The 14870-nt window shown below is 42.3% G+C and overlaps 1 protein-coding gene across 5 annotated transcripts in view; it reads left to right on the forward strand.

Moving 5' to 3' along the window:
- The window catches only part of IFT80 (intraflagellar transport 80), a 160310-nt gene that overhangs the window by 41307 nt on the left and 104133 nt on the right, over window positions 1–14870 (forward strand). For 4 of the 5 annotated variants that reach the window (XM_089780798.1, XM_075937828.2, XM_089780799.1 and 1 more), the window contains 2 exons: window positions 4616–4726; window positions 11828–11896. The exons of the other annotated variant lie outside the window; for it this stretch is intronic. In XM_089780798.1, coding sequence (XP_089636924.1) covers window positions 4616–4726; window positions 11828–11896 — 180 coding nt within the window. The remainder of the gene's footprint in view (window positions 1–4615; window positions 4727–11827; window positions 11897–14870) is intronic. 5 annotated transcript variants of the gene reach the window in all.

Genomic DNA, 14870 nt, shown 5'->3' on the forward strand with positions numbered 1-14870 from the left:
AGTATTGAGCAAGAAATTGTTCACACTGCCATGTGCGAGCTGTGCTTTTGCACAAGAGCGCCCATGGCAGTGTGGACGCTCTCTTGCGCAAGAAATCCCTGCTGAGCGTCCACACTGCCCTCTTGCACAAGAGCCCCTCCGCAAGAGGGCTTACACCTGTTAAAAAAAGAACGTAGCTCTTGCACAAGGAACCGTCTCTTACCACGCCTTACTGTCAATTTCCTTGCGCAAGAGCGGGCGGGCAGTGTAGACGCTCTGCTGATTCTTGCGCAAGAACGGCCGTACTTGAGCAATAACCCGCCAGTGTAGACATAGCCTGCATATACTATGCAGGAGTCTAAATCATACCAAATGAGTTCACCTTTCCAGGAGCGGGAAGGCCTTGTTTGGACACAGACTGGCTAACCTTGTGAGGAGGGCTTTAAACTAGGTTTGTCGGGGGCAGGTGAGCAAAGCCCACAGGTAAGTGCTGAATGTGCGGGACTGGGAGATGGGTTGGAAATAGGGGGGACTACGGCCTATAATGGCAAGGAGAAAGGAGGGTCAGGGCACAACAGGGAGGCAAGATCAAATCAGTATCTTAGATGCCTATATACAAATGCGAGAAGTATGGGTAATAAGCAGGAAGAACTGGAATTGCTAACCAATAAATACAACTATGATATCATTGGTATTACAGAAACCTGGTGGGATGGGACGCATGATTGGAATGTTGGTATGGAAGGGTACGGCTTGCTCAGGAAGGACAGACAGGGAAAAAAGGGAGGAGGGGTTGCCTTGTATATTAAAAATGTACACACTTGGACTGAAGTGGAGATGAATGTAGGAGATAGCTGTGTAGAGAGTCTCTGGGTTAAGCTAAAAGGGGTAAAAAACGAGGGTGATATCATGCTAGGAGTCTACTACAGGCCACCTAGCCAGGTGGAAGAGGTGGATGAGGCCTTTTTTAAACAATTAACAAAACTATCCAAAGCCCAAGATTTGGTGGTGATGGGGGACTTCAACTATCCAGACATATGTTGGGAAACTAACACAGCGAGGCACAGGCTATCCAATAAGTTTCTGGACTGCATTGGAGACAACTTTCTGTTTCAGAAGGTTGAAAAAGCTACCAGAGGAGAAGCTGTTCTGGATTTGGTTTTAACAAATAGGGAGGAACTAGTTGAGAACTTGAAAGTGGAAGACAGTATAGGGGACAGTGATCACGAAATAATAGAGTTCATGATCTTAAGGAAAGGTAGAAGGGAGACCAGCACAATTGAGGTAATGGATTTCAGGAAGGCAGATTTTGATAAGCTCAGAGAACTTGTAGGTAAGGTCCCATGGGAAGCAAGACCGAAGGGAAAAACAACTGAGGAGAGTTGGAAGTATTTCAAAGGGACGTTGTTAAGGGCCCAAAAGCAAACAATTCCGCTGTGTAGGAAAGATAGAAAATATGGCAAAAGACCAGCTTGGCTTAACAAGGAGATCTTGCATGATCTCAAAATAAAAAAGGAGTCTCATAAAAAATGGAAATTAGGACAAATAACAAAGGATGAATATAGGCAAGCAACACGGGAATGCAGGGGCAAGATTAGAAAGGCAAAGGCACAAAATGAGATCAAATTAGCTACAGGCATAAAGGGAAACAAGAAGACCTTTTATAAATACATTAAAAGCAAGAGGAAGACCAAGGACAGGGTAGGCCCACTGCTTAGTGAGGAGGGAGAAGCAGTAACAGGAAACTTGGAAATGGCGGAGATGCTCAATGACTTCTTTGTTTCGGTCTTCACCGAGAAGTCTGGAGGTGTGCCTAACATAGTGAATACAAGCAGAGAGAGGGTAAGTTTAGAAGATAGGATACACAAAGAACAAGTTAAAAATCACTTAGGAAAGTTAGATGTCAGCAAGTCACCAGGTCCTGATGAAATGCATCCCAGGATACTCAAGGAGCTGATAGAGGAGGTATCTGAGCCTTTAGCTATGATCTTTGAAAAATCATGGCAGACAGGGGAGATTCCAGAAGACTGGAAAAGGGCAAATATTGTGCCCATCTATAAAAAGGGGAATAAGAACAACCCAGGAAACTATAGACCGGTCAGTTTAACGTCTGTCCCAGGGAAGATAATGGAGCAGGTAATTAAGGAAATCATATGCAAACACTTGGAAGGTAATAAAGTGATAGGGAATAGCCAGCATGGGTTTGTGAAGAACAAGTCATGCCAAACTAATCTGATAGCTTTCTTTGATAAGATAACGAGCCTTGTGGATAAGGGAGAAGCGGTGGATGTCATATACCTAGACTTTAGTAAGGCATTTGATACGGTCTCGCATGATATTCTTATTGATAAACTAGGCAAATATAACTTAGATAGGGCCACGATAAGGTGGGTGCATAATTGGCTGGATAACCGTAGTCAGAGAGTGGTTGTTAACGGTTCTAAATCCTGCTGGAAAGGGATAACAAGTGGAGTTCCTCAAGGGTCTGTTTTGGGACCCATACTGTTCAATATCTTCATCAATGATGTAGATATTGGGATAGAGAGTACGCTTATTAAGTTTGCAGATGATACTAAACTGGGTGGGGTTGCGACTTCTTTGGAGGATAGGGACATAATTCAAAATGACCTTAGCAAGTTAGAGAAATGGTCGGAGGTAAACAGGATGAGGTTTAATAGAGAGAAATGCAAAGTGCTCCACTTAGGAAGGAACAATCAGTTCCATACATACAAGATGGGAAGCGACTGTCTAGGAAGGAGCATGGCAGAAAGGGATCTAGGGGTCATAGTGGACCACAAGTTGAATATGAGTCAACAGTGTGATGCTGTTGCAAAAAAAGCAAATATGATTCTAGGTTGTATTAACAGGTGTGTTGTAAGCAAAACTCGTGAAGTCATTCTGCCGCTCTACTCTGCACTAGTTAGGCCTCAGCTGGAGTACTGTGTCCAGTTCTGGGCGCCACATTTCAAGAAAGATGTGGAGAAATTGGAAAGGGTACAGAGAAGAGCGACAAGAATGATTAAAGGTTTAGAGAACATGACCTATGAAGCCAGGCTTCATGAACTGGGCTTGTTTAGTTTGGAAAAAAGAAGATTAAGGGGGGACATGATAGCGGCTTTCAAATATCTAAAAGGGTGTCACAAGGAGGAAGGAGAAAATTTGTTCCTCTTGGTTTCTGAGGACAGGACAAGGAGTAATGGGCTTAAAGTGCAGCAGGGGAGGTTTAGATTGGACATTAGGAAAAAATTCCTAACTGTCAGGGTGGTCAAATATTGGAATAAATTGCCAAGGGAGGTGGTGGAATCTCCCTCTCTGGAGATATTTAAGAACAGGTTAGATAGACATCTGTCAGGGATGGTGTAGACGGAGCTTGATCCTGCCTTGAGGGCAGGGGGCTGGACTCGATGACCTCTCGAGGTCCCTTCCAGTCCTATGATTCTATGATTCTATGAAAAGAGAAAAGTTTTTGGGTATCAATATGGGGAACTAACTGAAGACCTTGAATCAAGTACAGTTGTGATAGGAAAAAACCCAAACTTTTGGGATTCATAAAGAATATACTGGAGAATAATTTGGTTAATATTATGATTCTGTTATATAAATCAATCAAGCAACCTCAACCAGAATAGAGTATGTGGTATTCCTATTCCAAAAAAAGGTATTACAGAATTAGAGGGCATTTAGAGAAGGTTGACTACAGAGAACAGGTATGTGTGAAGAGTAAAACTAAAAAGATGGAGATTGCTTACCTTAAAAAGGAGAAGACAAAAGGGGACAAGATAAAGTAATGAATGTCTCGAGAAGATAGATTGTGAGTGTCGAGTCTATTTTCCCTGTCTCAAGAACAACAGGATATTACATTAAAGTAGAAGGTGACAGTTTCAAAATGGATCAAAGTATATCGTTTTTTACAAAAAAACCTATCATGATTCAAAAAGGAATTAGACCTATGAGGCTATCTAAGCTACGTCTACACTACAAGTAGTGTGGGGATGAGTAGTGAGGGATGAGTCGTGATCTCATTTGCATATTTTCTGCCGATCTGTTTTTGCACTGGGGTTTTTGCGCAAAAACAAGCAGTGTGGATGTTTTCTTTTTGCACAAAACCCCTTTTTCTGTAAGATCCTTATGTTTACCAATCTTGTGGAAAAGGGGGGTTTTGCGCAAAAAGAAAACATCCACACTTCTTGGTTTTTGTGCAAAATCCTCAGCGCAAAAATGGAGCAGCAGAGAATATTCAAATGAAAGCATGACTCATGTAAATGAGACCCTTATTTGCATATTTATTTGCCGAGAAAACTCGTAGTATAGACGTAGCCCTGGAGAATTTAGATTTATAATAAATGCTCACCTAATTTTTTAAGAGATAGATAGTAAACCTCTTGCTTCTGTTTTTAAACTGATCTAGCAATTGAAGGTTTCTTAAGTTTTCATTTGAGGTTTCTGGTGTTGGCCACTTAGCAACCAGTTACTATACTATGAATGGTGATTCCTATGAAATAATGGAGTTTAATCATCATACGTAAACAGTATTTTTATTTTAATCAGCTTTTTAAAACTTTGGAGGACGAGATGCAATGGTAATGAGCACCATATATAATTCAGATATCTGATTTTCTAACTTAACTTTCTTTAGGCAAGTTCCATTTGATTTCAAAGATAGGAAGAGTGGAAAAAAGTGTAGAAGCTCACTGTGGAGCTGTACTTGCGGGAAGATGGAATTATGAAGGAACAGCACTGGTCACAGGTAAAACATTTTCCATAAAGAACTAAAGATAGAAATTAATATAATAAAAATGCCATTGCAAGAGAAAGAATAATTTAAAGGCATGAAATTGATATGCTGAAGAACAGGAATGGTACACCAAGTATGTATTGGGGCTGGTGTATAGGGTCACTTCATGTGTGTCAAACGAAGGCATAAATCTGTAGCACACTAGCCTGCCATCACTAAGGTGCCATCTACATAGCACCCTAAACTTGAAATAAGATACACAATTTGTGCAGTGCAAATTGCATTTCTTATTTCAATTGAATTTTGAAATAGCGTATTTAGAAATTTGGTGCATCTAATTTCGAAATAACACACTATTTTGAGACATCCCGTAGACCTTGTGGAACGACGGTTTCTGGGATGCTGAAACAGGTCTCAAACAGTGGACATGCTATTTCAAAAGACATGGGGCAGCTATTTCGGGATACTTCGGGATCCCAAAATAGCCCTTCTGTGTAGACGTACCCTAAGTGGCTGTGTGGACTCTGCTGCCATGCAAACAAAGTGCTGTCGTGCATTTGTATTTATTTTTGTCTCAGAGGGGCCTCTGCGTTAGTCTGTATCAGCAAAACCAACGAGGAGTCCTGTGGCACTTTAAAAATAAGAACAGTGATTTACAGTTACGGTAATGTTCTTCTGATTAAGTAATTATTGAAGTAATTATTGAACATGTAAAAATGTTAATTACCAAAAATTCAAATCTAGACATTTGGCTCTTTTATAGATTTTGTTTAATTATTTTTCATGTGTGAAATTACATAAACAGCATTATTATTGGCTGGTTTACATTTTAGATGGTTACTAAGTTATATATTAAGCATTTAACGTATGTGCACACATGCATGCATCAGTAAAGATTGCCTAAGTTAGGGTGGGAAATAATATTTAAAAGAGGGGGCCACTTCACAAATTTCTGAAGTGGCCCTGGGCTGTCCCAGAAGGGACAGTGCCTGGGGCAGAAGAGGCAGTTCTCTCTGGTACTGCGCACCGTTGACAGGGGGAGTGCTCTCCTGCTCCCATGCCAATCAGGGAATGGGAGTGGGGGGAGAGTGTGAAGTCTATCGTCCCCTGACCCCTCCCTGCCAAGGATGTGCAGTGGCTAGAGAGAACTTCCAGGTTTTTTTTTAAACAATTGGTGGTTCCCCCTGGTGCTGCGTGCCATTGGCGGGGGAGAGGAGACTTTGCGTACTCTCCCATCTCCAGGTATTGATTGGCTTGGGGGCAGGGGAGTGGTAGGGTGGCCACAGGCCGGATCAACCGGCTTGGCAGGCTGGATCAACCAGCTTGTGCGGTGCGGAGGCTGTCTTACCCACCATCCGTGGCCTAAGTGTTTCCACTTGAAACCCATTTTGAGTTGCTACACTTTTTGAGACTTAGCTTTTGGGGTCTGAACATTTTCAAATCTTACATCCTGTTCCCGTTTGAATCTCCCTGTTTTTAGAACTGTAAGCAAAGAGAGTTCTTCTTCGAGTGATGTCCCCATGGGAGCTCAACTGTTGGTGTCGGGCCATCCCGGTGCCGCTGAGCAGCAGTAGTCAGCCAGACCGTGCATGTGCCACAGAAATGCTTGCACTGTTCGACACTAATGGCCAGGGCATGCCGTGACAGAGAGATGCATCTCCGCATGCTCTAGTTCAGTAAAGCACTCCAGCCATCGGACTCTACATTGTCCACTGCTCGCTCCGACCCCTCCCGCCCCCCCCAACCCAAAAATGGAGGGCATCTTCCCCCACTATGAGGGACAATCTGGGGACATCCAGCACCACCCCTTCACACCCTAAGGCTGTCCTGGACCCGAAAGTCTGCCAAAGGGCTCCATCAGTGCTGACAGTTGGAACCAGCACTGAAGTCGCCCAGCACTGAAGTCATCATTGGCATCGGCAACCTCATCCACAAAGACCCTTGCACCAATGTCGGCACCCGCATCAATGCTGCCAGCGTCACCAGCAGCAACACTGTGCTGGAATGTACATCGCTCCCTATCCCAGGATGCACTCAGCAGACCATCGGCACTGAGGAAGGCTCACACTAAATCCACTAAATCCAATAAGCCTCAGAGGACTAGCCCTAACTCTCTGACCTTTTCACCAAAACTTTGCCACCAGTACTGCATGATTCGGAAGCTGGGCTTGGTCTTCCCAACTTCGAAAAGCACCAGAGGTTGCTGTCTCCACTACCTCTGGCATCGGGGTGAGCCTTAGGGTGTGAAGGGGTTGTGCTGGATATCCCCAGATTGTCCCCCATAGTGGGGGAAGATGCCCTCCATTTTTGGGCGGGAGGGGTCGGAGCGAGCCGTGAACAACGTAGAGTCCGATGGCTGGAGTGCTTTATTGAACTTAGCATCGAACAGTGCAGGCGTTTCTGTGGCACATGGGCCTTACCTAGGCATCTAATACAAGAAGAGTGCCCGTTGGAGGCCAGAATGGGTTCATGACAAGTGTCGCATTTTTGAAACCTGGTGAGATCAGCATCATGAGGGGGTACTGTCATTAGTCCTCCCCCATGGTCGTTCAGCAGAATCTTCTTTTTTCTCTCTTTTGTTGTTGGTTTGGGGTTTTTTTTTGTTATGGCCTGAGAGACGGCCAGTATCCACGCAGTTTAAAGAACAACAAAGAACTTCTTAAGAGTAACTATAACTATGAACTAAGTATAACAACTATCTACTAACTAAGAGACTCTTTTTGTGTGACTAGAACAGTTGAGGAAAAGAGCTTGCTGAGGGTGGCAAAGATGGAACTGGCGGGAGCTGGACCGTGCGCGTGAGCAAAAGGGTGCAAACGTTGCAAGATGCCTACCGCGCATGTACAATCTGGCTGACTACTGCTGCTTAGCAGCACTGGAATGACCCAACACCAAAAGTGGAGCTCCCATGGGGACATCACTCGAAGAAGAACTGTCTTTGCTTACAGTTCTAAAAACAGGGAGATTCAAACGGGAACAGGATGTAAGATTTGAAAATGTTCAGACCCCAAAAGCTAAGTCTCAAAAAGTGTAGCAACTCAAAATGGGTTTCAAGTGGAAACACTTAGGCCACGGGTGGTGGGTAAGACAGCCTCCGCACCCCACAAGCTGGTTGATCCAGCCTGCCAAGCCAGTTGATCTGGCTTATAGCCACCCTGCCACTCCCCTGCCCCCAAGCCAATCAATACCTGGAGATGGGGGAGTGCGCAAAGTCTCCTCGCCCCCAGCAAAGGGGATGGGGGGGAAGAAAGGGTACTTCAAAGCGGCAGTGCCACACAGCTGATCCCCGACTCCGCTGTGTGGCGCTGCCCCTTTGAAATGCCACCTCGGTATTTGAAAGGGACAGTGCCGAACATCTAAGCCAGAGATCAGCTGTGCAGTGCTGCCACGTGTGGAACCCAAGGTCAGCTGGGGACTCCCTAGCTGATCCCGGGCTCCAGCGTGGCATTTCTGCGGAACCCGGGATCAACTCCTAGTTTCTGCTGAGGAGTCCCCAGCTCACCACAGCTCCACATGGCATTTCAAATTGGCAGCACAGCATGGAGTCCTGGCAGTCAGTGGGGGACTCTGAGTCAACTAATCCTTAATGTTCCTACTCCTAACTCAGATAGTTGAAAATAAGAGTCTGCTGGAGACTCTCGTGCATTTCAAAGCTGGCACGCTGTGTACAGCCCAGAATCAGTGGGACTTCCCGCTGGTCCTGGGCTGCTTGTGGAGTTCCTCGTTTCTCCTTTGAAATGTACAAGAGCCACAATCTCTCGTACATTTCAAAGGAGAAATGCAGAAGTGCCTATCGACTAATTGAGTATTCGATGGAAATTCTATCGACTAGTCAATTAATCATTACTTAACATCCTTAAGTTTCAGGGGGTAGCAGAGTTATCCTGAATAGACTAAACTTAAACAACAAAAAGGTCAGGTAACACTTTATAGACTAACATGAGCCCACGAAAGCTCATGTTAATATCTACATGTTTTATTAGTCTATAAAGTGCTACCAGACCTTTTGTTGTTTTTTAAGTTTAACATCCTTAGTTTGGAGACTCTGCCAATAGAACTGTGCAGTACATTTTAAATTATTATAGAACTTTACAGTGACATGAAAAGAAAGTTCTTCTTCACACAGTGTGTAGTCAACCTGTGGAACTCCTTGCCAGAGGAGGCTGTGAAGGCTAGGACTATAATAGAGTTTAAAGAGAAGCTAGATAATTTCATGGAGGTTAGGTCCATAAAAGGCTATGAGCCAGGGGGTAAAATGGTGTCCTTGGCCTCTGTCAGAGCCTGGAGAGGGATGGCAGGAGACAAATTGCTTGATCATTGTCTTCGGTCCACCCTCTCTGGGGCACCGGGTGCTGGCCACTGTCGGTAGACAGGCTACTGGGCTAGATGGACCTTTGGTCTGACCCAGTATGGCCGTTCTTATGTTCTTATGAAGATCAGTTGTACTGTGTGTAATACAAACATTTCTGCATAGTGAATATTCACATGGTGAAAGTACACAATGAATGAGAAAATGCTCCAACAGGCTCAGACTCCTTATTTATGATGTTTGGAAATGTGCAATTTAATTATGAAAATTAAGCTTTCAGAGTTGAGCGTTCCTAGAAATTTTATCCTCCAATTTCATGATTCACCAAGAATAAATAGCCAGTTTAATTTCTAAGGACTGATACTACTTTCTATTGATCAACAACAGTGGTGGGCAACCTGTGGACCTCATGCAGCCCATTGGGGTTCTGTGTGTGGCTCATGAGACATTTTGTTGATTGTTGCCTATGCGCAGGGTTGCCAGATTCCACGGGTTTCCATCTGTGTAGTTTTTTTCCTTCCAATATTACTAAAATGACATGCATGTAAAGCAAGGGCATATAAAGTGTGATGTTTGCTGATTGTTCACAACAGTGACTGTGAGAGCCATGTGCTCCCTCTACATCCAGTCACAGTGCTGCTACAGTTCAATTGGCATACCCCACAAATTCTAGGTATGCAAGTGCAGTTAGCAAAACTACGCTATCCTGGGAAACTATCTTGGTTACAAAATCGTTTGTGCCACTGAGATGGAAGGCCACTCATTAAGCCCATTCAGTAGCCTAGATTGTGCATTGCTGGCTTAAGGACATGAGGTCTGGGATATTGAACTATAAAACAAATGAGCAGTGCTAATAATGATGAATAGGAGCTGTGACACTAGAGAACTGGATAATTGTTGGCTCTCCCTTTCTAGAAACAGTGTCAGGCAAAAAGACCACAGGATTCTGGGTGGATGACAGCCGTAGAAAAGAATTCTAAATATATTTACCATAAATCATAGTCTGTTTAATTAGCAAATAAATAATTTATCTGTCAAGCGATTAAAATTTTTGATCATGATAATAATTTAATGATTAATCATGTCAATTGCACGGTTAATAATAGAATAGCACATATTTAAATATTTTGAGTGTTTTCTACATTTTCAAATACATTTATTTCAATTACAACTGAATACATAGTGATAACAATCCAAAGTTGTGTGGATTAACTTTAGCATCTGAGTCAGATGCCACAAGCAGAGGTTGATTTTCTTTTTTTGATGGTTTGGGTTCTGTAGTTTGTATAACATAGTGTTGTTCATTTAAGATTTCTGAAAGCATGCTCCACACCTTGTCCCTCTCGAATTTTCTTAAAGCTTGGGTCAAGTGTTTTACATATTTTTAAAAAATGTCACATTGGTACCTTCTTTGCATTTTGTCATATTTTTAGTGAAAGTGTTCATTAAAACAATCAACATGCTGAGTCATCATACAAGACTACATCAAATAAAATATATGGCAGAATGCAGGTGAAGCAGAAGGGGGGACATCGTAAGTCTCCCCTAAGGAGTTCAGTCACAAATGTAATTAACACATTTTTTTTAATGGGCATCATCAGCATGGAAGTATACCCTCTGCAATGGATGCCAAGCCATAAAGATGCATGCAAATGTTTAGCATATTTGGCATGTAAATACCTTCCAATGCCAGCCACAAAAATCCTATGCAAACTCCTTTTCTCACTTTCTGATGTCATTGTAAATAAGAAGTGGGCAGCATTCTCTGCTGCAAATATACACAAACTTGCTTTTCTTAGTGATTGGCATAAGAATTAGGATCTCCCGTAAATGTAAACAAGCTTGTTTGTCTTGGGCTGTGTCTAGACTGGCAAGTTTTTCCACAAAATCATCTGATATTGCGGAAAAACTTGCCAGCTGTCTACACTGGCCGCTTGAATTTCCGGAAAAGCACTGACGATCTCATGTAAGATCATCAGTGCTTTTCCGGAAATACTGTGCTACTCCAGTTTGGGCAAAAGTCTTTTTCCGAAAGACTTTTGCGCAAAAGGGCCAGTGGAAATAGCACAGTAGTGTTTTCCGCAAAAAAGCCCAGATCGTGAAAATGGCGATTGGGGCTTTTTTGCAGAAAACCGCATCTAGATTGGCCACAGACGCTTTTCCGCAAAAAGTACTTTTGTGGAAAAGCATCCTGCCAATCTAGACGTGTTTTTTCCGAAAATGCTGTTAACGGAAAACGTTTCCGTTAAAAGCATTTTCGGAAAATCATGCCAGTGTAGACGTAGCCTTGGTGATTGGCTAAACAAGAAATAGGACTAAGTGGACTTGTAGACACTAAATTTCTGCATTTTGTTTTTTAGTGCTGTTATGTAACAAAAATAAATCTACATTTGTAAGTTATACTTTCACAATAAACAGATTGCACTATAGTACATGTCTGAGGTGAACTGCAAAATACTATTTCTTTTATTATCCTTTTTTCAATGCAAATATTTGTAATTAAAAATATAAAGTTAACAGTATACACATTGTATTCAATGTTGTAATTGAAATCAATATATTTGAAAATGTAGAAAAACATCCAAAATATGTAATACATTTCAATTGGTATTCTATTGTTTTAACAATGTGATTAAAACTGATTAATTGGGATTCATTTTTGAGTTAATTGTGTGAGTTAATTGCAATTCCACAGCCCTAAAATAAATAAATATTAACCCAAGGTATTCCTAAGTATAAACCTGTCATATAGTTTAAACTTTCTGAATTTTGAAAGAAATTTGATGACTTTCTGTGGTTTACAGTTGGTGAAGATGGACAAATAAAAATCTGGTCTAAAAGTGGAATGCTGAGATCCACTTTAGCACAACAAGGTAAGTAAATATCTTTCCTTAAAGCATTTCACATGTTTAATTTCTGCTATATATAATCTCTCCTAGTGCTTTCCCCTAAATCTGGCAGTAGTTGCTTGGATTAAGATAATAGGGCTTGACTCAACTTCCATTAAAATCAAAGGGAATATTTCTGTTGACTTCACTGCAAGTTAGATCAGACATTGTTCTTTGAGAGACAAGACTTCTTTGAAAGTCTATTTAATATGAAAACTAGGCTTTTGGTTGGTGAGTACTGATTCTATGTTTGCATATGAATCCTTATCCAAAACATATTTCAGAGAATATATCAGCTACCAAAGTTGTCAATTCAAATTGTAACAATAGGTCAGTGACTATAGTTTGAAAAGTTTATCTTTAAGAATTGGTCATTACAGAAATCAAAATGTTAATATTTTCTCACATTCTTTCAGCCTACTTTTAATGAAGTGAATTGCAAACTTATAACTTGAATATTTGCATGTCCTAAAGTGTAAGACATTTATTTTCTTTCACTGAGAGCACCTCTGACATGCATAGAATCTTCAGTTCTAGTGCCTTGCTGACACACTGACACTACTACCAACTTTTTTATCAGTATCAGGACCTCTTTCAGGACCCAGTATATGGGCAAGGCAGGTGCCAGTACTGTTAACTCTTCCTTTGGTACTGATCGCATCATTAGGTTGGGCTGTAGATGACATTGGATAGTTGGTAGTCCCATTAGGAGTAGTGACCTCACCACTGCCATCAAGCTATTTTGAAAAAAACCTCTGAGCTCGACTGTGAGAAATCTCCCTCCCTTCCCCATCTCTCTTAATCTTGAAGGTCATCAAGACACAGCAGAAATCGTAGTCAGTACAGTAGACACGGGACCCTGTCCTAATTCTTTCTGGATCCCAATGCCATATCCTTGTCTGCTGCAGCCTCTGCAGAATCCCTGGAATGTCTCTCATTTAACAAAGTCCTGGTCATCTGCAGGAGTGGGGAACCTTATTTGGGTTTGGAACTATCGAGCCACAGAAAAATTAACTGGGAGCTACACACAAGTGAGAAGCAAAACCAAAAAAAACCCCATTGTTCACTAACCTGGCTCCCAAGTGAGGAGAGGAAAAAAAAAAAAAAAAAAAAAAAGCCCTTACAGATGTGGCTCCCAACTGAGAACGGGAAAAAAAGATACATAATGATCTCACTCCTCTGGCAGTTGCCTTGCCAAGACTTGGGACTCCCTCCACCTCACAGTGGGGCAAGATTATCTGTATCTCCAGTAGCATTCCCACTGGAATCACCAGTCCTGCAGCTACCAGCAGAGGGGGATTGCCCTGTAATAGGACAGCCTGAATCTTTAGGTTCATCAGATGTTGTTCTTTAAGACATTCCATTGGTCCCAACTAGATCTTCTTCCTCATCAGTGGATGATGCAGCAATACCACAGTCCTCCTCTTTGGTGCCAGAAGATTTCAGGTCATTTCAGGATCGGTTCAGATGTAATTGATAAGTTCAGGCCCAGTTTATATAGGAAAACACAAACAAATTGTAGACTATCCTCCATCAATTACCTCCTTGGAGAGTTGCACTCCCCGTAAATCAGTGTTTGTCAAAGTGGTCCACAGATCCACTCTTGAGAAACCTGCTAACTGGTCACTCTGGTTTGTTTGTTTACTGGTTCTGCAGCCATGGAGCTGCATGGCTCCCATTAGCTTCGGTTCACCTTTTGTAGCCAAGGGGAGCTGCGGGAAGCAGTGGCCCGGCCCATGTCACTTCCTGTGGCTCCCCTTGGCTGCAAACAGCGAACCAGAGCCAATGGGAGCCACGAGGCTTCATGGCTGTGGAGCCGGTAAATAAATAAAATGGAGTGGCCAGTTAGCAGGTTTCTCAGAGTGAATCCACAGATACTAGAGTCTGCTAAATCCCTATGGAATGCCATACCTTCATTAACACCCACAGAAAAGTACACTAACAAAAAAATACTATATGCTTGTATAGAGCTTCAGAATTTTTTCCCCCTCTCATCCAGCTCCCAATTCCCTGTTTGTTATAGTAGCAAATGAGTGAATGAAGCAAGGATTTACACCTATGCAAAGAGTCTCTAAAAAGTTAGAGTTGATAGGGAGAAAGAGCAGTTCAACTTCTTGCATATGTGCATTCAAACTAGCAAGCTCTGTTATCGAAATAGGATTTTGTGGACTGAGACATTGCATACATATTTTTGGACAAGTTGCCAGAATCCTCAACAGAGGAGTTCAAGGCCTTCGTTACAAAAGGCTGTTTAGTGGCCCAAACATCCTTACATCTGCTTGGATATAGTGAATGCTTTGTCCAAGCTCATGGCCTCAGCTGTAACAATGAGATGAATTTCCAGGTTTTAAAAAAAAACCTATTATAGCTCCTGAGATACAACAATGCATGGAAGGCTTGCCATTTCATGGTCACCTGCTATTCTCAGAAAATTAATAACATGGTTTGAGCCAATAGTCTTTCAGGGACTCCCATACCACTTGATGCTTATTGAGGATTTATACCCAGGCTACAAGAAATGGCATTTGAAGAACCAACAGAAACAAGAATATTGCCCTCAGTGATATTTCCATCAGTCCACCTTCTGTGAGGCAGTAAGATTTCCCTAGAAAGAGGCACAAAGGAGGAATTATTCTGATTTTTAGCTTTTGTCAAATAATCCCTCCTTCTTTTCTGACTTTTTGAGATGACATCTGGGGGATTCTCCGGCACAATACCACTGCAATATATTATGGTAGCGAGGGGAGGGGTGCCTTCTCCAACATGCTTTTTCAGGAAGCAATGAAGTTTTGGCATCAAGCTCATATTAGATCATAGCAGACGGATTCTGATTGCACGACCATCGTTGAGGCAGTATTGATTTTCTGACCTCCACCCCCCAACATACTCATTCAACATCATGGCCAGGCAGTTCATCTGGCGATGAGCAGTCTGCACCTTACTCCATAGATGCTTCATG

This window comes from Pelodiscus sinensis, chromosome 10 (assembly GCF_052426305.1).
Source record: "Pelodiscus sinensis isolate ZL-2025 chromosome 10, ASM5242630v1, whole genome shotgun sequence".
Classification (NCBI taxonomy): Eukaryota; Metazoa; Chordata; order Testudines; family Trionychidae; genus Pelodiscus; species Pelodiscus sinensis.